This window comes from Bos grunniens, chromosome 14 (assembly GCF_055505025.1).
Source record: "Bos grunniens cultivar Pamir isolate PY7600 chromosome 14, Bosgru_T2T1.0, whole genome shotgun sequence".
NCBI classification, from domain to species: Eukaryota; Metazoa; Chordata; class Mammalia; order Artiodactyla; family Bovidae; genus Bos; species Bos grunniens.
Genome location: NC_141178.1, coordinates 24,483,671 through 24,508,186, shown reverse-complemented (window position 1 = coordinate 24,508,186; position 24,516 = coordinate 24,483,671). Strand labels below are relative to the sequence as shown.

Below are 24,516 nucleotides of genomic sequence, written 5' to 3'. Positions count from 1 at the left end.
GGGGTTTACTCTTGCCCAGCTCCTTCCACTGGAAAATAACCCATCGTGCTCAGCTCAAGCAGCACCTTATTTTTAAGGCCTTCCCTAATCCCAAAGATACTACTATGACCTCAGATACACTGCTCTCATAACCCGTATATAATGATAACACCTGATTGCTCACTTTCTCCATGTCCTACTGTGAGGTTCATTAGGGCAGATTCATCTCTTGACACCCATCCCCTCCATAGCACACACATGGTGCTTAGTGACTACATGAGTGCACAAGACATAACGTGGTAAGGTAAAGACAGGTGGCACCAGCGGCACTCAGAGCTCAGTGGCTGTAATACACCCAGAGACGGGCAGAGTACTATCTTATCCAGTGGTGAAGAAAGCCTTCCCAGATGGTGCTAGTGGTAGAGAGCCCACGTGCCAATGCAGGTTAGATGTAAGAGACACGGGTTTAATCCCTGGGTCAGGAAGATATCCTGGAGGAAGCCACGGCAATCCACTCCAGTATTCTTGCCTGTCTCCTCCTACCATGGACAGAGGAGCCTGGTGGGCTACCGTCCATTGGGTCACACAGAGTCGGACATGACTGAAGCATTACAGCACGCTTGCATGCATGCAGTGATGAAGAAAGAAAGAAAAAACTGAGCATGGTGATTCGTCTCCTATCACCCTTTGCAGTTTATGAAAGACTTCGGTATATATTACTAATTCTCACACCAAGTCCATGACAAAGAAGATTTATACAGGTAGAAACAGCAAAAATTAAACGAACTGTCTCAGCACAGACAAAACTTCTCCTCTATATGCATTCTTGTTCAATCATACATCTTTCAAAATAGGAAGAAAAAGGCTTTTGCAGTTGAAATTCCAGATTCACCCAAACTATAAAGGAAAGGAGTAAAAAGTGAAGGCAAATGATAGCAAGCTTTGACTATGAGGCTAAGACCTTTTAACTTTTCCTGGATGGTATTGGGAAGCGGTTAGTGTTTTGATCAGCTGAGTGAGACATGAATTGAGTTTTAAGATAAACAAGGGAGATGTGTACGGATGGATTTGCATACAGCAAAATGAGGAGTGAAATATATCAAGGAGATATCGCACTAATTAAGTGGGTGATGGTCAGACCAAACCAGCTGTTGATTTCACTTTACTTTCACTGAACTGTAGGTTGACTCTATACTACTGAAAGATCAGAGCAATTAGAAAGATTATACTTTAATGGGTATTGTCAGTTCAGGGTGTCATTCAGTTTAATGTGATACACTTCTAAATTGTACAGTTTGGAGTTAATAGATTAAGCATGAATTGAACCAAGTTAGTGTTAATAACATAGTGAAGACTGAACAACTATTATTCAAAGAAGAGTGAATTTAGTCATAATTACAAGGCCAGTTTCTAAGACACCACCATTTAGATTTAATATCATAAGCGTTTTAGTGTTTGTTTCCTAAACTAAACCAATGTGGCTATAGTTTGATCATGGTTTTTGTGACATGTGTTCTCTAAAGTTTTCTTTGGTCTCTGGCAATGTATGTATTGTTTATGATGTAAAAGTTTATGCAGTATTATAAGTACATACTGAGGTTTGATGTGTTGACTGTGAATCAAGGTCATTTATTTAGAAGGTGGCATCATTAGCCTCAGTAAGAGTGTAAAGAACACTGTGAACCACTTCCACATGATGTTCTTATGCAGTGTATTGGGCACTGTGTTAGTTGCTTCACAAACAATCTCACTTGAACACAGAAAAAGTGCTGGGGAAAGTCATGTTTTTGCCACTTTCGGACAAGGCATTTGAGTCTCAGAGAAGTCAACAGAGAATTGAATGGAGATCCAATCTGTCTGGACCCATACCTGGGCTACTGGTCACCACACCCTTGAGACCTGCATGTGGAGTATCTACTGGCCCCCACAGCCTCTAGAAGCTAGAAGCAGGGTTGTCAGCCCTGGTGGTGGGTTAGGTTCCCTACCCAAGCAAGGCCTGCCTCCAGAGACAGCTTGGTGCTAGTTTCCCCCACCCCCACAATTTTATCTTTGTGTACAGATTTGCTCAACAATCACTGAATTTCTAGGACAGGTTCAGGTAACCAAAGAGCCTTTATCAGTAGTATATATTGTCTCGACCCAAAGGATGCTGCAAACCCAGGCTGGAGCCAAATGGGAAATAACATCTTTCTTACGAAGGCTTAGAAATCCTCATCCAATCATTTAAGATGTTTCCTTTCTCGGGTAGCCCAGGCTGAGTTACACCTGGCTGCTAGGCCACCATTCACACGGTTAGCCAAGAAAACAGGGTACAGGCCACCAAAAACAAGACCCCCTCATCCGCCTCATGTTATGGCACAAGTTTCACAATACAAATCACCTGTATTCAAAGGTAAACTTACGAAACTTGTACAATACACATGCCATCAAAAGTGGGATCACTGCCAGTGGTGAGGCAGCAGCTACAGGAGCCTGTGCCACATATAAGATACACCAAAAAAGACTAGCTGCTATGGGGCCACAGAGAGCAGTATTAAGTCCAATATAGGCTGTTTCATTTCAAGCAGATTCCTTTCTGCTTCTGGAAGTTGGTTAATTTTTCTGGTTATGATATCAGTTAGGTTCTCCTTGACAGTATCATCTGCTTCATGGTTTTCCATTTATTGCAACCCTTTCCCCAGAATGCCAGTACCTTACTAGCTCTCCTCTCAGCAGTCACTGCCTCCTCTGGTCTTCAAAGCCATCACGAGGGTTCCCTTCACCCTTTGTGCTCCTGGGTGTAGCCATTCTGGCTTCGCTCTAGTTTTCAAAGCTTCACAGGTCATCCTAATGTGCTTAAGACCCTAATGTGATCCTCAGTGATTGGAAACCACTGAGCTCCAATATTCCAGGAGTTTCCAGGAAGGCACCTGTGTGCAACTCTTTGGTAATTACTACCAAGGAACTGAGACCTCATCTGACCCCCGACCAGGCTGAGGGAAACCTTTCAGACACTGTCTTAAAGGCCTCACTATAAATTACCTTAAAATAAAGCACTATAAATAAGCACTCCCTTTGCAGCCTCCAGTTCCTACCAATCACCCTACTTGACCCTCCCACCTGAAGATGCACCCCCTACCGGGGGTTTGGTATCAGTCCTGTCCTAGGTCACACAGAATTGTCTAAGGAGTTTTAATTCTCTAACTCCATGGCTCGACCTCAAGATGATAATAACAACAGCTGTTTATCCAGCTTCCACGTGCCATGGTGTTCAGTGTTTCATGTGTGTTACTCTTAATTCTCACGCTGACTCTGTGAGGCAGATTCTCTGATACTCATGAAGAAACTGAATCTTGGAAAAATTAGACAACATGCTAACCTGCAGTCTGGGTTTTCACCTGGTTCTGCCCGACCACCGGCTTCATGTCCTCGGCTCCCCTCACTGCTCCACGTCTCCATGTAAACACCCCAGCGCTTCTGCAGCTCCAGAGGGAAACTCCTTCTCACCACAAATCCTCCTCTTCTCCAGCCCCTTCCCAGATAATGTCACCTCCTCACACCTGTCACTCAAACTGAAACCTCTAGATCATTCCCCAATACCCATGGCAACTAGTAAGTCTGCTCTGACCCTCACTGGCTCCCGAACCTTCTTCTCTTCTTTCAGATCCTTCTCTCAGAACCATTCTTTATGGTTCCCTCCAAGATTATTTTCATAACCCCTGTAAAGCAGGGATTATCTCCTGAGGATAAGGTTATCTTAGGTTATCTCCCTATCCTAGATTTGTCTTTTTCAAATCCACAGCCCACTTCACTGGTTTTTGATTTGACCATTTGGTAATGCAAATTTGATATCACATTGAGGTTTACTTTTTTTTAATGATGCAATGAGTCTCATTTGATAAAACACTGATTCCTTAGCAAGGTGTTCTTCAAAATATAGCTCCAACTTATTTCTCAAATGTGTCCTGGCCTCTTGTCCTTACCCCATAAACACGGTCTTCTCTAAAGTTCAGAAACTGGGGGCCCACAGAATCTGGTCCAAGAACTGTATAGGTTCACCTTGTACTATTGTGTGTATTAACCATCACTGTGTAAGGAATTCTTCACCGTGTAAGGAACTGGGAGAGTTCATGTAAAAACCCAGACTTCTTACTTCTCTTGAGACATTACCTCACAAGTTTCCCGAGTCCTCACACCCACAGTTGTGCTCCAACCCAGCTAACCTCGTGTGTTCAATGGCCTGTGGGATCCTCCAGGCGTCTGGGGTTATGGTCTCTATGCTGGGCCGTGAGAAGGTCTCTAGGCGCACCATAACTTCGTAACTTTGTTCACGGCATTTCTTCAGGTTGGTGTGCCCCTTCTCCCCCTGGTAAAGTTTTATTTTGAAGGGCTCAGATAAAGGACCACCATTTCTGTGAAGTCTTCCCGATAAAATCATTCACCTGTGCTCAATAAAGCTTTCTATTTCTAATGTTTAGTTGCTCAGTTGTGTCCAACTCTGTGTGACCCCATGAACTATATATAGCCCACCAGGCTCCTCTGTCCATGGGATTCTTCAGGTGAGAATACTGGAGTGTGTTGCCAGTTCCTTAGGTAGGGGATTTTCTGACTCACGGGTTGAACCTGCATCTCTTGCACTGGCAGGTGGATTCTTTACCACTGAGCCCACCTGGGAAGCCCCATTTCTAATGCAGCTCTCCCCAAACTGTTAAAGGCAGCTATATGCACAATTCTGTCCTGGCTAGATGGGAAGACCTTGAAGGGAGTTCTGCTTTAATCAGTTTCACACCCTTCCTCACACAACCACCATCAGGCCTCACCCATGTATTCTTTCCATGAGCACTGAGTTAAGTAAATTCAGCTGAAATCAAAAGCCCTTTTTTGATGTCCATTAAAGTCTTTTCATTCCCACTTTTCTGTAACTGAACAAGAAAAGGACTTATTTACATAGAAAGGATCAATGAAATTATTATTCATATGAGCTTTGAGCAAATGTGGCTTTCTAAAGTTTCTTTAGTAAGATTATATCACTGGTGATGATAGCTGACTTTACCTGAGTTCCAAGCATATCATAAGAAGTGTATAAATATTAACTCCTTCCTTTTCCTAGTATTGCCCATATGATCAAATAATAATTAATATTTTTTATAAAACACATTCACACCACAAATTTCTTAGGTGGTAAATACTTCGTTAATCAGGTCTACATCATCACCTAGTTTCTAATCTCGTGTCTCACAGGAAACTCACAATGTAAACTACTTAGTTCATGGTATCTTTGTCTTTTTTTATATCATTCCTTTATACCTTCTTTTAAAGCAGAAGAATGTTGAACTCAAGAATCTAGATCTAGGTTGAGAAAGAAGATAAGACATTTCTTATAAAAGACATACTAGGCAGCATACAGACCTTTCTGTAGGGAAGGAACGCCCAAAGCAGACACGAGGAGGAAAGGGATTGTACACTCTCTTCTGAAGAAGCATAAATGAAGGACCACAGTTGGCGTGGAAGTAAAATCTCAGAAGAAATGATTAGATTCTTTTAGGAGTTCCCTGGTTTTTGCCAAGACTATCTGCTGACAGCTGTAAGCCCCAGGCAGCCAGCTGCAATGCCCGTTAATATGTGAAAGACTATTAACATTTTGCTGTTTTCATTCTCCCCCTGTAAGAAGTGAATAAGGAACAGGTGTGGACAGGGAAGCAGAAAAGTTCCTTTGAGAGTTATAAATCAGCCTGATCCTGGGTTGAGTGCATGGATGTCTCTGAGGAACCCCATTCCTTTCCCAAGGCATTCCAAGTGGGTAAAGGGAATCTAACAGGAATCAAACCACCTGCAGTGTGTCTACATTCCAAGAAAGAATGCCAGAAGTTTCAGACTCAGATGGAAATCCTTGTCATAGTTTTCTCTTCATGTGATCCAATTTCCTCTTAATTAATCAACTGGGATTTTGTCTCTGAATTGTTGGCCCATAGTTAACATTATCAGATGCTGTTGAACTCTGAAAACATCTGACAGATTTCTAGATAGAGTATTAAGTCATCTTCCCAATTGTCTTAATCTTAGGAGGTAAATGACCTACAGGATGAAAAACTGATAACATTTTTTAAAAATAAATTTGTCTCAATTTCAGAAGTAATTACAGTTACCTTTTTTAATGCTCTTGGACAGCAATTTTCAGTGTGTTTAACTGCATGTCAAGATTGGAGGAAAGTGTAAAAATCTATAGAACTGTGGTATGAAAAAAATTTCTATTTGTCTTACTTTAAGAAATACTCAATGCTGACCCCTGCACATTTTTACCTGGTTTAGGACATGTCCTAGATAGTTCTTTCTCTATACAAATGACCCATCTGTCCAGTCCTATTTAAAATAAAACAGAACACAACTATATTCCAGTCTTTGTTCTCAGAACTGAAAGCATGGCTTTTTCTGCATGAACCTAATGTTATGCCAAGGAAGTTTGTGTTATTAAAATCAAACAGCTGAGTGGGGCTTGCTTCTGATAACGTTCACTTACTTTGTCTTTAAATAGTCTTATTTAACAAAATATTTGAAAAGATTTGTTGTAATAGCAGTCTCTGAAGTTCATTGTGTGTATAGGTCTCAATTTAAAGATTTTTTAAAAAAATAATTGGACTAAAATTTTGACTATTGTCTTGTGTATTAATACGACTTGTCTATAAAGTAATTCAAACTTGAAATTAGAATACTAGGCCCTTTTCTCCCCGCTTATCTGGGCCTCGGTTTTCTCATCTGGTAAATGGAGCTTGGATGAGATGACCTCTAAGGTCTACATCAAATAGAGCTGAAGGCAAAAGTAAAAGGCAGTCGGATGCCTTTGAGGAGTAGGATGAAGAGAGGCACAGGCTTTGCATCAGACATCTGGGTTCCAGTCTTAGATATTATTAGCTATAGGAAGTTATGCGTCACTGTATTCAGCCATAAAATGGGACTAATTAAAGCTGTATCGAGCACTGCTGAGGTTTCAATGGAAATAAGCCTATTATGTTCCCAGTACAACTTGTGCACGTATTTTCTGCTCCTATAAATGGTCGGACCATATTTTAAGGTCAAGAAAAACTTAAGGCTGAGCACATGATCGGATCTAGTAGTTTCCACTCTGGCACTTGGAGAAGAAAGGGCAGGATCCTATCACTGTCCTTTACCAAGAGAGATGTCCCTCTGCTGTGATGAAACTAGAGCCATCAGGGTTTAAAAAAAGCGCACGGTCAGGGGGAAGGCACCGCATCTTGGCAAGAAGAGCTTAACATAGTTTCCAGTCACCAAACTCTCTTCCCACCCCACACCCCGCTTCTATTTAAATCCTGGGCCCTCCACCGGTCCACACTCATTTTAGCCAGTACCCAGGCTCTCAGCAGAGAAGGGTGGCATGGCTCCCGGGGAAAAGAAAAGGGGGAACGGGCCGGCCAAGAGTGCCCTCCGGAAGGTGCACACAGCCACCCTGGTTATCACCTTGGCCCGAGGCTGGCAGCAGTGGGCCAACGAGAACAGCATCAGGCAGGCCCAGGAGCCTGCAGGCTGGATGCCAGGGGGCACCCAGGACCCAGCCGATGCTTCTGGACCAGCGATAGACGCCCCCACCCGCTGGAAAGCTCAGAGGGCCCCAAAGCCTTCCTGCCCGAGGCCGGAGGGCTGTGGAGAAGATGGACACGGCTCAGAGGAAGCCAGCGCGGTTTCTCCTATCAAAAGGAAAGAGGTGACCAAAACGGTGGTCAGCAAGGCTTACGAGAGAGGAGGGGACCTGGGCCACCTCAGCCACCGGTACGAGCAGGATGGCGACCAGCCGGAGGCCAGGCAGCCAGAGAGCGATGTTGACAGACTCCTCCGCAGCCGCGGCTCCCCAACGCTGAGGAGAAAGTGTGCCAAGCTGGTGACCGAGCTGACCAGAGGCTGGAAGGCGATGGAGCAGGAGGAGCCCAAGTGCAGGAGCGACAGTGTGGACACAGAGGACAGTGGCTACGGAGGCGAGACGGATGAGAGGCCGGAGCCGGATGGAGAGCAGGTGGCCGTGGCCAGGATCAGACGCCCCCTGCCCTCCCAGTAAGTGAACACGTCTCTCAGCGCCTCACCCCGCCTGCCGCGTGCCCCGAGCAGCTGAGGGGTGCCAGAGAGCAGGGGAGCCCTGCCCGAGTAAGGGGGGGACTCGCCGACAGGGCTGGCAGCCGGGGCTGGGCGAAGGCTCGCCCCTGGGCTAAGAGGACAGTGCCCGGCTCAGTCATGGACCTCCGGGTCAAGGGCTCGCCCCCTTTGGTTTCTCCTCTCTGTTCTGAACCCTCAAGGTTTAGCCACAACAAAGATGAAGCCACCAGAGATAGGTGTCTGCTATGGGTTAATGTTTGAAGTCAGTTCTATAATGAGTAAGGATTGGCTTATTTTTTCTGCAGAAAAAAATATTTCCTGGTAGACTGAGGGGAGAGACCTTTCCCTTGTCTCAAATCAGTGTATGTAATATTATCAAGAGACACATCTACCCAAATAGTGCCCATGGAACACAGACTTCTGTGAGCCTGGACACAGGTGGGAGGCTGCTGTCTGACTGGAGAACAACCTCTGAAGTAAGACAGGCCCAAGTTCAAATCCCATCTCTGCCCTGGCTATAGATAATGATACTGTGGTACACTTGAAAGTTGCTAAGAGAATAGCTCTTAAATGTTCTCATCACTCACACACACACACAGACACACACAGACACACACACAATAGCCAGTTATTCTTCTCCAAACCCTCCTTTGTAAAATGATGGCAACAATAAATTCTGCTGTTTTGAGAGAAGTAGATGAGATTAAAGCTGCCAAGAACTTAGCACAGTGCCTGCTCCTAAGCTCACTATATGGAAGTTATTAGTCCTCATAGAGAGCTTATTATTTAGCAATTCTTCAAACTTTCAGAAAGCTTTTTCCATTTATAAACAAAGGCAGAATGCTATTAACGCTAGGTAATTAAAATATCACTATGCTTGTGTGCTGTGTATGTGTGATAAGTTGCTTCAGTCGTGTCTACCTCTTTGTGACCCCATGAACTGTAGCCCACCAGGCTCCTCTGTCCATGGGATTCTCCAGGCAAGAGTACTGGAGTGGGTTGCCACACCCTCCTCCAGGAGATCTTTTCCACCTAGGGATCAAATCTGAGTCTATGTCTACTGCATTTGCAGGCGGGTTTTTTACCACCAGCGCCACCTGGGAAGCACAATCCTAAAGCAGTTAAATGCATACACACACACCAACACATGGACTCAGACTGATACATTAATACATATATTGTGACAAGAAACACATGCTTTATTTCAAGACAGTAAGTCTCCCTCCACAGAACAGAAAGTCAGGATTTCTCACTCTACAACCACAGGATATCAGAATATGGGGGAAGTCTCAGATGTGATGAAATGCTTACAAGCTGACTCCCTCTGGGAACAGTTATATGTGAAGGTGTGCTTTTCAACTTTTATGGAACAATCAGTAAAGAACAAAATTGGGAACCTTATTTGACAAAAAGTTGCCTTACAGTTTGAGACCTTAAAAATGTTTTGAAAGAATGAACACTATTATGGGCTTCCCAGAGAGCTTCTCAGGTGGCACAGTGGTAAAGAATCTGCCTGCAAATGCAGGAGGCTTGGGTTTGATCCTTGGGTCAGGAAGATCCCCTGGAGGAGGGCATGGCAACCCGCTCCAGTACTCTTGCCTGGAAAATCGCATGGACAGAGGAGCCTGGTGGGCTACAGTCCAGAGGGTTGCACAGAGTCAGACACAACTGAGTGACTAACACATACACATATAGGTGTTTTACCTGCTTTGTCCTCTGAACTCTCACAATAAGGTTGGTAATATCTCATTTTAGGGATGAAGCTCAGAGGGAAAGTTCACTCAGCAAGTTAGTGACCTGAGACATGCATGCCCATCTCCAAATGTCACGCTTTGAAACCAGACATGATGCTACTTCTCACTCAGTGCCTTGAGGATACAGAGATCTGGATTTGTGTTCTACTTACATTCACATAGGAATTCATAACCAGAAATCACTATTCTGCCAGGTCATATGGAACCATAGTCTAAATTTTAGCCTCATGGATTTAGGAGGTATGCATGCTAGAAAATGAAATAATAGAACCCAACAGAGTAAAAACCGAGGGTAGCACAAAGAAGATATTCCTGTCAGCATCTTTTGAATTGGCCGAGGGCAGGGAGATGACAGCTGTGACCAGTCTCTGACACATGTCCTCTCTTTTGGCACCTAAGAATTGTTCATATGTTTATTTATTTAATCCTCACAACATTCTCTCAGGGTAGGCATAATCATTATCTTCACTGGATAGATGGGAACACGAGACAAATAAATATTAAGGAATTTGTATAGGATTGTACTGTCCATGGGATTCAAACCCAGGCACTCTGGATCCAGAGCCCACCTTATTGACCACTACTCTAAACTGTCTCACCTGAAAGTGGGAACGTGCATACTAGGCCCTTCTCATGGTTCCCCAAAACACGCCTTCTCTGTGTGCTAGAGCAGGACATAGGCTTTGAATGAGAGACAATTAGATTTGGAATATTGGTTACCTGGGAAAATCCTAAAGTTTCTTCATTCTCACCAAAAAAAAAAAAAAGCTGTGATAATCCATAGAGTCATTTTGGTATCAATCATGTAAAGTGATGGGCACAGAGTTGTGCTCTGTATAATACAAGGGGCCAGCCCTGGTCATCCCAACACTGCACAATACTAGGAGACTGGCTGTCAGGGTTGGGGAAGGGAATAGGGCTTCCCTTGCGGCTCAGTCAGTAAAGATTCTGCCTGCAATGCAGGAGACCTGGGTTCCATCCCTGGGCTGGGAAGATCCCCTGGAGGAGGAAATGGCAAACCACTCCAGGATTCTTGCCTGGAGAATCCCATGGACAGAGGAGCCTGCCTGGCTGCAGTCCATGGGGTCACATGACTGCAGTTGGACATGACTGAGTGACTAAACCTACGTACCTACCTATGGGAGTGAAATCCCTCCCTTGCTTCTTGGGTTCCTTTCCCTCAGTCTTAGAGCACACAGGGTACTGGAATGTTGCCCACAGCAATAGCAGCTCTGAATGTCAGCCAATGTGAGTGATGCTCAGAAAGCTACAGCAGAAGCCTAATGGGGCTTTTTACCTCATGGGGTGCTCACATACTGCTGCAGACATAAATGTGGCATCCCTGACTAGGCCTATATGAGAGGGGGTTTGTTCACTTATTTTTAATTCTAAGCACCATTCTTTCCCCATATCCACTAATAGGGAGAAAATGATGTGTCATGGATATTTAAGCAGAAAGAGAGTTTTCTGGGTGGTTCTACGGATAACAGAGACAAACAATTCAGGTTCGATAAAAAGTAGAAATATTCCTTACCAAAAGAAGTTTACTAACTGGGGCTTTACTATGAAAATGAGTTCCATTTTATGCTTTGTTTTTAAAAGTCTTTTGACTGCGTAGCTATGTGACTTGTTTGGTCCAGGTCCTTCAGACAAAGCAACTTTTATCTGTCCCCCATTACAGTAATGGTGCAATATTACACAATGTGTTACATACAGTAATGGCACAATATTAAAATGAGAGTCATGCATCCACCCTCTCCTCCAAGGTCTGTTCAGTAAAAATGAAATGGTTGAGCATGAAGGGGTGTTTTATAGAAAAGGGAACTGAACACAGAAATGTATCCACGTCATAGAGCCAGTAAGTGATGCCCTCGGGAAGTGATGCCAGAGCTTGTGTTCTTCCCAACCCAGGGATCGAGCCCAGGTCTCCCGCCTTGCATGCAGATTCTCTACCATCTGAGCCACCAGGGAAGAATGACTTTAGAGCTTGTGTTCTTAACCACTGTGTTAGACTCATCTCTCAGCAGAGAACAGACTCAATGAATCAAATGGAGATCCAAGCATCACCTCCATTATGGAATCCCAGGAAAACTCCCAAAGTGTAATGTTTTGGTGCAACTTTTTTTAAAGGTATTTGCTAGAAACAAAGGGGAAAGTATGGCCTTCTAGTATTTGCCCCAATTCTAGAGCTTGGAACCCTTCCATGGACTCAGGACGGTTACCAGTCTGCAAGGAGCAGAGCAGCACAGGCCTGGTTCCCACACCTGGCTGATAACAGAACATAGAGCACAGTTGTGAATGCACAGTCACTCTGCTTCTGATAAATGTGACCCTGTGGAGGTCACGCTCCCATTAACCAAACTCGCAATATACTTCCTGTAAGAAGACTAAGCACATGAGTGTGCACAGGAGCAGATTCTCCCTAGAACTTCCCCGAGACATCGGAAATGTGGCAGAAGTTCTTGGCTTTACTGACAGAGAAGCGTTTTAGCTTAAGATATGAACACGGTGCCAGTCTTTCAATATTGCTTTGCTTTCTATGAATTTATACTAGGTCATCTTTCTAAAGCTCAATCTGAACTATCATTCATATTTTACTTGAAAATTTAAAAAACAGGATAAGCTGCTATATTGATTCCTACATTCAGTGAACAGGGAGGTGCTCAGAGTCTGAGACTTACTAATCCTGATTTAAACCTGATCCTTTCAGACTTTTTAAAAATTGAAAATCTGAAAGTAATACTGAACATGTACAAGATAGATAAAATTAAATACTCATTAAGGTATATTTCCTTCTAGTAATTTTTGAGCAACCCAATTTTCTAGTTCTTGCTTAAAGGACCAATTTTTTCACTTTCCTTCTCTATTATTGGGAATTATAGTTTGACTATATAACAAATGGACATTAAAACTTAGAAGATGCTCTTTTAGATGTTTCTCTTCTTCATAGCGTCATTACCTCACCAAACCTGACCCTTATCCCAAATGACATAGAATTTCAACACTCAGGGAATTTAAGTTCCTAGTAAAAAGAAAAATACATATATCATCAAAGAATGAGGCCCATATAATATACAGTTTATGAAAATTTTATCTGGATACTAATTTGAATATTTTTCAATTCTGTGCTTTCTCTAAGTTATAAAATCAATACAGTTGACTCTTACAACATGGGTTTGAGCTGTGTGAGTCCACTTATAAGTGGATTTTTTTTTTCAATAAATGCTTACTGGGAGAAGGCAATGGCACCCCACTCCAGTACTCTTGCTGGGAAAATCCCATGGTTGGAGGAGCCTGGTAGGCTGCAGTCCATGGGGTCACTAAGAGTTGGACAGGACTGAAGCCACTTAGCAGCAGCAGCAGCAAATGCTTACTAGAGTATTGCTCAACCTGTGCTGGTTAACCACTGGGTTAGACTCATCTCTCAGCAGAGAACAGACTCAACGAATCAAATGGAGATCCAAGCATCCATGAATCCATGAATGTGGAAACATGGATACAGTGTAACTGTAGAACGTGAAAGTCGCTCAGTCATGTCCCGACTCTTTGTGACCCCATGGACCATATATATAGTACACGGAATTCTCCAGGACAGAATACTGGAGTGGGTAGCCATTTCCTTCTCCAGGGGATCTTCCCAACCCAGGGATGGAACCCAGGTCTCCTGATTGCAGGCAGATTCTTTACCAGCTGAGCCACTAGGGAAGCAACTGTAGAGTTATACTCAAGTTTTCAAGTGCCTGAAGTATCCGAGTCCCCTGCCCCCATACATAATTCCCCCGAACAAGTGGATGCGGATCCTGTAGTACTGCAGTGTGTGTGTATGCTCAGGTGCTTGGTTCGTGTCCGACTCTTCGCGACTCTATGGACTGTAGCCCGCCAGGCTCCTTTGTCCATGGGAAGAGAGGCAAGAGTGGGTTGCCATGCCATCCTCCAGGGAATCTTCCCAAACGGAACTTACGTCTCTCGTCTCCTGCATTGGCAGGCAGCTTCTTAACCACTAGTGCCACCTGGAAGCCCAGTACTGTAGTATTTACTATGAAAAAGTGTCCACATAGAAGTGGACCCATGGAGTTCAAACCTGTGTTGTTCAAGGGTCAACTGTAATACCAGCAGAAAGAATTTTGAAAAAAAAAAGTTAAAAGAAAACCAACTATCTCTAGACGAACAATTTCAGTTATGCACGTACTCTTGATTTCCTCAACCTGGTGCATATATACATTTTACATAGTTAAAATTGGAGCATGTGCTCAAATTTGTTTTATTCTGTTTATTTTTATGAATGTCTTTTAGTGATTATTCACCATGCTTTTTCATTACTGAATATTCAGTTAGTACTTAAAAGAGTGTCTGGGACTTCCCTGGTTGTCCAGTGGTTAAGAATCCACCTGCCAATGCAGGGGACAGGGGTTTGATCCCTGGTCCAGGAAGATTTCACGTGCTGTGGGGCAACTGAGCCCGTGCTCCACAACTACTGAAGCCCGTGCACCCTGGAGCCTGTGCTCCACAGCAAGAGATGCCACCACAATAGGCCCACGCACCGCAACTGGAGAGTAGCCCCACTAGAGAAAATACTCGCATAACAACAAAGACCCAGCAAAGCCACAGAAATATAAATTTTGAAAAAAGTGTGTCTGGTACACAACAGGTGTCATACATAATTTAATAAAGGATGGAAGGAATGTCAAAGTGCCCAGAAGTTCCTTAAAGGGAGGACGTATTATGTTCTATACTATGGGACAGACCGCAGTTGGGGCTCAGGAGACAAAAAGCATGAGTTAGTGAATCATGCTGTTCTTTTCACTGTCTTCTGAGATGTTCAAGTCTCTCCTCCAGCAAGCTGTTCCAGCCTCAAGTTTGATATGAGCTTTGGGTTCTGCCAGGATGACACTGGGCTTGTTATCGAAGGCTGTGTCTGCCATGGATTGCCGTCATTGCAAGGGGACTAGGCATTTACTCTCATCTGATCATGAGATCTAGCAGCCCATACTCTGGGCAGCTGAACAGGGACAGTCTGTGGAGACGCAGATGAAGACAAGGACCAGCAGGGCTGAGGAAAATGCGTTTCACTTCAGGGCAGTGTAGTTCCTAGCACTTGTCCATACATACATGTGTGCATAGTTGCTCAGTCACGTCTGGCTGTTTGCAACTCCATGGGCTGTAGCCTGCCAGGCTCCTCTGTCAGGGGGATTTCTCAGGCAACAATACTAGAGTGTATTGCCATTTCCTCCTCCAGGAGATCTTCCCCACCCAGGGATGGAACCCTGTCTCCTGCAGCTCCTGCATTGGCTAGCAGATACTTTACTACTGAGCCACCTGGGAAGCCCTTCCATACATACATGATTTTTTTAAAGTTGTAATAATTGTGTAAAGTTTTCGGATGCTGATTTTTCCCAATTGACTTAATCATATACTTTTGTCCATGTGTTTACAAAGAATAGTAGTGTTATCTGTAGCAGTGTGCTCCTGGTTTCAATTCTGTTATGACAGTGAAACAATGCAGCAAGCTAGGGACACAAAGCATGGGAATTAATGAAAGTTCGCCACCTAGTGGCTGTCGGTCCTCTTCGAAAAATAATACATGTATGCCTCCCTACCCATATCTGTTAGTTTCCTGCATTTGATTGATCAGATTTTAGGAAATCAATTTGGATGGTGAGGAACACCCGCATCTGTCTTGTTCCTGGGTTTTGACCAGCAAATTACGAGAGTTCAGGGAGGGGTTATTGAACTCATGCATGCCATTCACATGTGTGTGTGTGTGTGCTTACTCATTCGGTCATGTCCAACTCTTTGCGACCCCATGGACTGTAGCCACATAAGCAATTTCAGCTCTACCCTACATCTCCAATTCCAAAGCTTCCAGTCATGAAGCCACTTGGTGTTGGGGAGAAGGATGGGTGAGTCACTTGTGGGGATGAGGAATATAGATTTCTGACTTTTATATAGTCCAAGAGTTCATGCTTTACTTATAAGATTGGAGCTAGAGAGATGACAGGAATGTCTGTTAAAGACAAACTTTGCTGTTTTAAAATTAGGTCTACACTCGCCAATGATGGTTTTTAATAAGAAATGCATTCCAGGCTGCAATGGCAGACCCACACATTTGAGAAAACTCATCCACTTATTACACACTGCCCTGGCAGGCTGAGCGGCGCCATCACGTAGCGGAGAGAGCATGGTCTTGTGGCCTCAGACATTTGGGGTCTGAATCCCACGTCTTCCACTGGGCTGGGGCAGCATTTCACAGTAGTTATACACAGGCTCTGGAGCTGGCTTTACTTTGGTTCGAGTCCCAGCTCCATCATTTAACAACTTTGTGACTGTAAGTTACCTAACCCTTCTGCCCTCACTTTGCTCATCTGTGAAATGAGATTAATGGTACCTATCTCATAAGATGGTTGTGGAAATATTAGTAGAAAGTGTTTAGAAGAATGTCAGCACATAGTATTCAATAAATGTTACTACTGTTAGCTAGTGTCTATTTATACAACTAGATATTTCAAAATTTGTGGAACATCATAGATATGAACATAAATATGCTTCATTAAAAATACGTATTTAAAAATCTATACATGGCAAAGGTGGCAGCAAGGGAGACACAGACATAAAGAATAGACTTTTGGAAACAGTGGGAGGAGGAGAGGGTGGGATTACTTGAGAGCACAGCACTGAAACATATATATCAACACATGTAAAGTAGATAGCCAATGGGAATTTGCTGTATGACGGCGGTGCCCTGTGACAACCTGGAGGGATGGGGGTGGGGAGGGATGTGGGAGGAGGTCCAGGAGGGAGGGGCCACATGTATGTCTATGGCTTCATGTTGATGTGTGGCAAAAACCGTCACAATATTGTAATTATCCTCCAATTCAAATAAATAATTTAAAAATCTACACGAGTGAATAGTATAAGTATGTGGCTGATAAAAACCTTATTTTGGGCAAATAACTTTTTTGAAGTCGTGTATAAAGTGGATTCCCTTAACCCACTGATATGATTCCAGTTCTAAATGTTACTAACATGCAAGTTTGAGCTACACATATTTGCCTTACCTTTGTGTAAGGAAGTTTTTCCTTGAAATAGAGTTTAATATCATTTTATGGGGCTTAAAACATTATTGTTACTCACAGAGAAAATAATCTAGGACCTATCTCAAACTCAGAACAATTGTGGCATCGTCCATGACTTTCCTTCTTCCATCTCTTATTTTTTTGAATTATGTCTTTTATAATGAAAAATTTATAGACTTACATTAAGATGCATATATATAAGAAGTACAAGTAGAAAGCAACCCTTGCTAAATTATGAATATCTTGATTTTTTTTCCCTCTCTTTTAGGGCAAACAGATTCACAGAGAAGCTCAACTGCAAAGCCCAGAGGAAATACAGTCAAGTGGGCAATCTGAAAGGGAGATGGCAACAATGGGCTGATGAACATATCCAATCCCAGAAGCTCAATCCCTTCAGTGAAGAGTTTGATTATGAGTTGGCCATGTCTACCCGCCTGCACAAAGGAGACGAAGGCTACGGCCGTCCCAAGGAAGGAACCAAAACTGCCGAACGGGCCAAGAGAGCCGAGGAACACATCTACAGAGAAATCCTGGACATGTGTTTCATCATCCGCTCGATGGCTCGCCACAGACGGGATGGCAAGATCCAGGTTACCTTTGGGGATCTCTTTGACAGATATGTCCGTATTTCAGATAAAGTCGTGGGCATTCTCATGCGTGCCAGGAAACATGGACTGGTCGACTTTGAAGGAGAGATGTTATGGCAAGGCCGGGATGACCATGTTGTGATTACTCTACTCAAGTGAACTCTCAATCACACAAACCAAACTTGACCCACTCTTGTCTTAATGCTAAATGCTAACGTAGTGAGAAAGTAAAATGCAAACTTCTCTGTAATAAGTTACTAATTATTAAACAATTTTTTTACATAAATAACTTTTGAGCACTCTATTTCTGAGGGAGTTTGAAGACAGAGGAAGCACACACAAAGCATTTCAGAAAGCACACTGAGGATTATTTGTCCACAATAAGTATTTAAAATTCCACTTACCCTTTGGGCAAAGATATTTGGCTATTCTTTGCAAAGTTGCTATAGATATTAATGTAAATAATTATACCTAAGATGAATTCGGGTAAATATCAGCAAACCATACTATGATATGTCATTGTTTAGGAACGAAAAACCATTCCATTAATTCTGGCAAAACTAAACTTAAAATTTTCTAAGCATCCTGACTTTGTTCTATTATTTTTATGATAGCATCACTTACAAAATAAGCACATAAATAAAAAGTTGTATTCAAGTAAGACACTGAAATTGATGAAATTGCTCCGTGGTCTTTGAATTTAATAGGTTTCCAACAGAAGTTAGCCATCCTTCTCTGATGTGATTTGGGCAAATCATATGAAAACAGGCATCGCTGGTGGTCATAGAGCCAGCAGAGAAAGCAATTCTGTTCACCTTCTCTATGATAAAGCAGAGGTGAGAGATTTAGATTTCTCTGCCTTTGCAGGACTGCTTGGGGAAGTTTATTTTTTTCCTCAAAAACCTTAATGAGTCATGCTGTCTACATTTACCTCAATACACATCAAAGTAGACAAACAGAAAACGCTACAATGAACTGGAATGTTGAGTGTAGAAGAATCTGAGTCATGGGTAGATCAGAAACAAACTTTCATCAAGTCATTTTACTGTTTCATTTTATTTTGTGATCTAACGAAAGTTTTGAAAATACCCGGAAGTCTAAAAACAGCAACATTAGTCCAGCCAAAGTGAAAGAAGTATAGTTTAATGATGACAAGGAAATTTATTTGGCACTAATCTGTTCCTTGTCATTTTTCTCCATTAGTGTGCCTTATATAATTCTAAAAACAAGCTGAATAAAATGTGAGATTACAATTCTTAAGAAATTCAACGAAAGTTACTAAATGATAGCACTTTGGTGTTACATACAGAAATTAATGTCAAAGAATAATCCAGCAAAATAATAGGTGCTCCTAATTGTAAACTATTAGGCTTAATACAAAGTATGGATTAAACTACCATAGGAGTTATCTTTGCTTTCATAAATTATTTTCTTTCAAACTAAAAGTTTCAATATCTTCCTAAAGAGGAAAGTTTGTATATTTTTAATAATAGATTTGTCAAATTACATATTACTTAGTAGAATTTCACATAAGATGTATACTTTTATCATAACAGTGAAACCTATGTCAAAAGCTTAAAACATGGCATGAGAATAAAACATACTTCTATGTTCTTGTTTTTGTAATACTATTTTAAAGTATGTTCCAAAGCACACTCCACAGTGTGGGCCATTGCAGAGGGTGAACGCGATGGCCATGAAATGTGGCAATAGTTTTTATAGCCTGGGTAATTCCATATGCTTATGAGTTGGAGGACTATTCCAACTGTTTTGGGGAAGGGACGGAGATTTCCTGGATTTAGGCCACAGCCCACTCCTTGGTCTTTTAACAGGGCCTTGGAACTGTCATGCCACCTCTGGGTGTGTCATTTCACTTGCTGACTCAGGATCAAGGTCTAGTCTTGCCTGCCATCGTGGTCCCATTTGATTCTAATCAGTTTATGTTGTATCCTTGGGCTATGTCATTCTTTCAAAAGTTGTGCCCTACCCCTTTCCCTCCAGTTAGAGTAGGAGGGGTACAATCACATTTAAAATCAAACTTCATACCCGCCAGAGATGCTTGGCAGGCACAAACAAAACCTTGTGGTCACCAGGACCCAGAGAAAGGTGCAGTGACCCTTACGAGACTCAACCAGATCTGCCTGTGTTTGAGGGTCTCCTGTGGAGGCACGGGTCAGCAGTGGCCTGCCGCGGGGACAGGGGCTCTGGCTGCAGCGGTTCTGAGAGGTGCAGCAGGTGGAGGCAATAGTCCTCTTGGAGGAGGTTGCCATTAGCTGCACAACAGGCCCGCCAGGTGGGCTATCCAAAACTGGAGAACAATCACACCAAAGAAGTCCTCGAACTCTTGCGAAAGTTCTAGGCCCCACAAAAGACTTTCCAATCCGGGGATCTGGCAAAAGGACTGAGAATCCCCAGGGAATCTGACTCTGAAGGTCAGCAGGATTTCATTACAGAACTTCCACAGGACTGAGGGAAACAGAGACTCTTGGAGGACGCAAACAAAATCTATTCCAAGGAGAAAGGAGCAGGGACCTTCAAGGCCGAACAGGTCTTTAGATAGGCATTTTCAGGAACTAATTTTATGAGCCCAATCCTTGTATCTTCTCATAGCTAGAAAAGCACTAAATCCCTTCACGGTGACATCAGCTCCTCACCAAGACTAGCAGAGAACCTTTTTGTAAAGATAAGCATTTTATTGCATGAATGCACCCTTTACCAAAATCACATATATTGCTCCCCCCCACACCACATACACCCCTCTCCCAACACACACACACCCCTCTCTGGAGTAGTTCCTCAGAGATGTCTGAGGTGCCGTCTCCTGGGCTGCAATCCTCATTTTACCCCAAATAAAACTTAACTCACCTTTCACGCTGTGTATCTTTTTAAAGTCAACCATTTGTAGACACCCAGCTCCTCACCAGACTCTCTCTCTCAAAGTGTATTTTTGCTTAAGTAAACTTTCATTTTACTTTCTTAACCTCTCTGCTTTGTCTCTGAATTCTTTCATAATGAAGAAAAACCTTAAAACTCTTTGGGAATACCAACAAGGATTTTCTCATGACACTGTGTGCCCAGATTTGGGGAGCATCCCTGTTTCTTCACATAAAAACAACCTGTCTCTAACAGAACAACATCATATTGACTTTTTGACCAAGAAATTCCAGTACTGCAAGCAGCCAGACCCCACTTTTGGTAACAATAGGATATATTTTTATCCCTAATCTACAGAGAAAAAAAACGTTCTCCATTAGTCACCTCTTCTTTTGGAAGGAAACCAGCCTGAATTGGCTCATAAGCAGTTACTGCTTACCTCTGAAGAGGAGGAAAACTTAGTGCACACTCTTCAAAGCTCTGAATTGTTTGCTTCAACATCTCAGGGAACACAGAATTTCAGAGGTGCTACTTAAAGGCTGATCTGCCTTCCACGGACATCAGCAACACCTGTTGCTTTTTAGAAATGCAAATAAGGAGTCGCTCAGCACTGCAGAGGTTTCAAGTTTTGGCATGCTGAAAAGTCACCTAGAAAGCTTGCTAAGGACCCCTGGGTGAACCCCAGAGATTTTAGTAGGTCTGGGATGGGGCCCAAGAACTGGCTTTTCTAAGTTCCAAAGTGGTGCAACTATGGCTGTTATTCTTTAGACCACCTTAGAGCAAAACAGGGAGAATTTGTCACTTTTTCAGGTTTTAACACCTTTATCTTCTGACATAAAGCTCAGCTGCTTTCAGTTGTGTAACAGAATCTGGTTTAAATAACAAAGGGAATTTATTTCCTCACACAAAGTGTAGTTTAGAGGTTGGAGGGCTTCAGCTGTTGCCAATTATGTTGCCAACTACCTGTTCTTTCCAAGTAAATGACCTCTTTCCAAATATAACTGAGAACTGTGAAGCTATCATGCGTGGCCATACATACCAACTAATCACTGCCCCTCACATCTATCTTCAGTCCTGCCCATAGAGCATTTTTAGCACATTTTAGGGCTTCAGTAAAAAATGTTAATTTCTGTCCTTCCTCCTCCTTTGAGGATGTCTATTATTTCCACCCAAAACAATTTTCCTCCATTTTCACAACATTTTGTCACACCAGAATAACTCCTATGTGCTGGGTAGTGTGAAGAACAGACACACATGGTCCTTTTTTTTTTTTTTTTTTAAAAAAAAAAAAGCTTTAAAGTCTAGCTCAGACAACTTTCTTTCTTCACCCTCTCCCCAAACCAGCTTAGGAATCCTTGCCACCCCAGCCTTTCCTCTTACACAATTATCACAATATATTGTGTATGTATACTAAATGCTGTGTATATAAAAATTATGAATAACTATAAAGTAGGCTCGATCGTGTAGAAATTTTACTTGAAAACTGGGTTTGCTGTAAGATACAACCAAGCCAAATTGCATTAGACTTATTACTTGCTCTAAGTAAGGAGAACACCAGGGACTTTTCCAAAACAGTGTCTCTCTGAACAGCAAAACTGGGCAACTTTAAGCTATTGGTACAGGCATACTCATGAAGGGGCTTGGGTGGTAGGCAGACTTCAAACTTTAGTTGACTAATAACATGAGGGTCAGAAAAGGTCAGCATCATTATCCCTTAGATTCCAGTTGATCTGGTTGTTGGGATTTAAGTTTTGCAAACCAGCTCAAGACAGTGCTTTATGCTAGCCTTAACCATTGACAGAGAACTAGCAGTCTTTACAACTGCAATCTTTGCTCTTGTTATTTCTCTGCTTGGTAATGGTTTTGTTCCCAAATATTTTTTGTCCCCTATATTGAAAAGCAGAGACATTACTTTGCCAACAAAGGTCAGTCTAGTTGAGGCTATGGTTTTTCCTGTGGTCATGTATGGATGTGAGAGTTGGACTGTGAAGAAAGCTGAGTGCTGAAGAATTGATGCTTTTGAACTGTGGTGTTGGAGAAGACTCTTGAGAGTCCCTTGGACTGCAAGGAGATCCAACCAGTCCATTCTGAAAGAGATCAGTCCTGGGTGTTCTTTGGAAGGAATGATGCTAAAGCTGAAACTCCAGGACTTTGGCCACCTCATGCGAAGAGTTGACTCACTGTAAAAGATTCTGATGCTGGGAGGGACTGGGGGCAGGAGAAGGGGACGACAGAGGATGAAATGGCTGGATGGCATCACCGACTCGATGGACGTGAGTTTGAGTGAATTCCGGGAGTTGGTGATGGACAGGGAGGCCTGGCGTGCTGCAATTCATGGGGTCACAAAGAGTCAGACACAACTGAGTGAGTGAAGTGAACTGAACTGAAATCCATTTATTACTGAGATCTGTTCAAGGTCAAGCACTGTGGCCAGGCTTGATCACAAAATAACATAGGCCAAAAATGGCTTATGTCAAGAAAGCCACACCTGGTTCTTTTTCTCCCTACCTCATCTGCTTAGAGAAAGAGGTAAGTGAGGGAAAATGACAATGTGGCTATAAAGGCCATGGGTTAATGCAATATGGATCAGGGTCTGCTCAATTGATCTTAGTAGGATACTCTCATTTTAAAATATGAAACATACATGGTAATGAAGATTGAGGAGACAAAAATCCCATATAAGAAATATTATAGACTTCCCCAATGGCTCAGTGGTGAAGAATCTGCCTGCCGACGTGGAGGACATGGGTTCGACCCTTGGTCTGGGAAGATTCCGCATACCACAGAAAGACTAAGCCGCAACTACTGAGTCCCTGTGCTCTAAGTACTGAAGCCTGTGAGCTCTAGAGACCATGCTCCAAAATAAGAGAAGTCACTGCAACAAGCCTGTGTGCCACAACTGAAGCCTAGGAACAGCAACGAAGGCCCAGAACAACCAAAATTAAATTAAAAGAAAAGTTTCCATCCATTTTAAAAAGACAAAAAAATTACATCTCATTAAACCCAAATCTTAAAATATCTGATGCTGTCTTAAAAAAGTCATAACATTATATTCTTTTTTCATAGTACTCTTCTGCCTTGGAATAGTTAACTACATTGTTATTTTTCCACATATGCAAAAAGAAAAGAAAAAGCCATGAAGTCCTGAATGGACATGTCTTCACTTGAATAAATCCTCTGAAAAGTACAGAGTTGATTTATAACTCCATTTAAGCTATTTGTTACATGGATGGTCTTTTCCTCTTCCATTCAGCCTGGTAACACCTTGTCAAAGAAAAGAAAAAAATCCCAATCCTAAAACTTCCTTTCAAGATACAACTCAAACAATCAGTTTAGTCAGTTCAGTTCTGTCGCTCAGTAGTGTCCAACTCTTTGCGACTCCATGAATTGCAGCATGCCAGGCCTCCCTGTCCATCACCACCTCTAAGAGTTCACCCAAACTCATGTACATCAAGTCGGTGATGCCATCCAGCCATCTCATCCTGTCGTCCCCTTCTCCTCCTGCCCCCAATACCTCCCAGCATCAGAGTCTTTTCCAGTGAGTCAACTCTTCACATGAGGTGGCCAAAGTACTGGAGTTTCAGCCTCAGCATTAGTCCTCCCAAAGAACAACCAGGATTGATCTCCTTTAGGACTGGTTGGATCTCCTTGCAGTCCAAGGGACTCTCAAGAGTCTTCTCTAGCACCACAGTTCAAAAGCATCAATTCTTCGGCACTCAGCCTTCATCACAGTCCAACTCTCACATCCATACATGACCACAGGAAAAACCATAGCCTTGACTAGACCGACCTTTGTTGGCAAAGCAGTATCTCTGCTTTTGAATATGCTATCTATGTTGGTCATAACTTTCCTTCCAAGGAGTAAGCGTCTTTTACTTTCATGGCTGCAATCACCATCTGCAGTGATTTTGGAGTCCCCCTAAAATAAACTCTGACACTGTTTCCACTGTTTCCCCATCTATTTCCCATGAAGTGATGGAACCAGATGCCATGATCTTCGTTTTCTGAATGTTGAGCTTTAAGCCAACTTTTTCACTCTCCACTTTCACTTTCATCAAGAGGCTTTTTACTTCCTCTTCACCTTCTGCAATAAGGGTGGTGTCATCTGCATATCTGAGGTTATTGGTATTTCTCCCGGCAATACTGATTCTAGCTTGTGCTTCTTCCAGC

The 24,516-nt window shown here is 42.8% G+C and overlaps 1 protein-coding gene, 1 long non-coding RNA gene and 1 pseudogene across 9 annotated transcripts in view; 1 reads left to right on the top strand and 2 right to left on the bottom strand.

Moving 5' to 3' along the window:
- LOC147359196 (uncharacterized) overlaps window positions 1-5,714 on the bottom strand; it is a 224,404-nt gene extending 218,690 nt beyond the window's left edge. Inside the window, exon 1 of one of the 8 annotated variants that reach the window (XR_015140589.1) lies at window positions 5,368-5,714. This is a non-coding gene — a long non-coding RNA (uncharacterized LOC147359196). Of the gene's footprint in view, window positions 1-2,671; window positions 2,848-3,337; window positions 3,498-4,181; window positions 4,464-5,367 lie in introns of those variants that run through there. The other 7 variants (XR_015140590.1, XR_015140594.1, XR_015140592.1 and 4 more) reach the window with 7 other exon arrangements.
- LOC147359197 (transmembrane protein 126A pseudogene) lies at window positions 2,026-2,639 on the bottom strand (annotated as a pseudogene).
- A 1,590-nt stretch (window positions 5,715-7,304) lies between the features above and the next one.
- ABRA (actin binding Rho activating protein) lies at window positions 7,305-17,758 on the top strand. The gene is made up of 2 exons (XM_086336286.1): window positions 7,305-8,019; window positions 17,154-17,758. The coding sequence occupies exons 1-2, from the start codon at window positions 7,349-7,351 to the stop codon at window positions 17,629-17,631; spliced, it is 1,149 nt and encodes a 382-aa protein (XP_086192412.1). The 5' UTR covers window positions 7,305-7,348; the 3' UTR covers window positions 17,632-17,758.
- The last annotated feature ends 6,758 nt before the right edge of the window (window positions 17,759-24,516 follow it).

Excerpts from the sequence above, each read along its gene's own strand:
- ABRA (XM_086336286.1), top strand. The coding sequence starts at position 7,349 with ATGGCTCCCGGGGAAAAGAAAAGGGGGAACGGGCCGGCCAAGAGTGCC. Across the intron at positions 8,020-17,153 it reads AGACGCCCCCTGCCCTCCCA|GGCAAACAGATTCACAGAGA; the intron begins GTAAGTGAACAC and ends CCTCTCTTTTAG.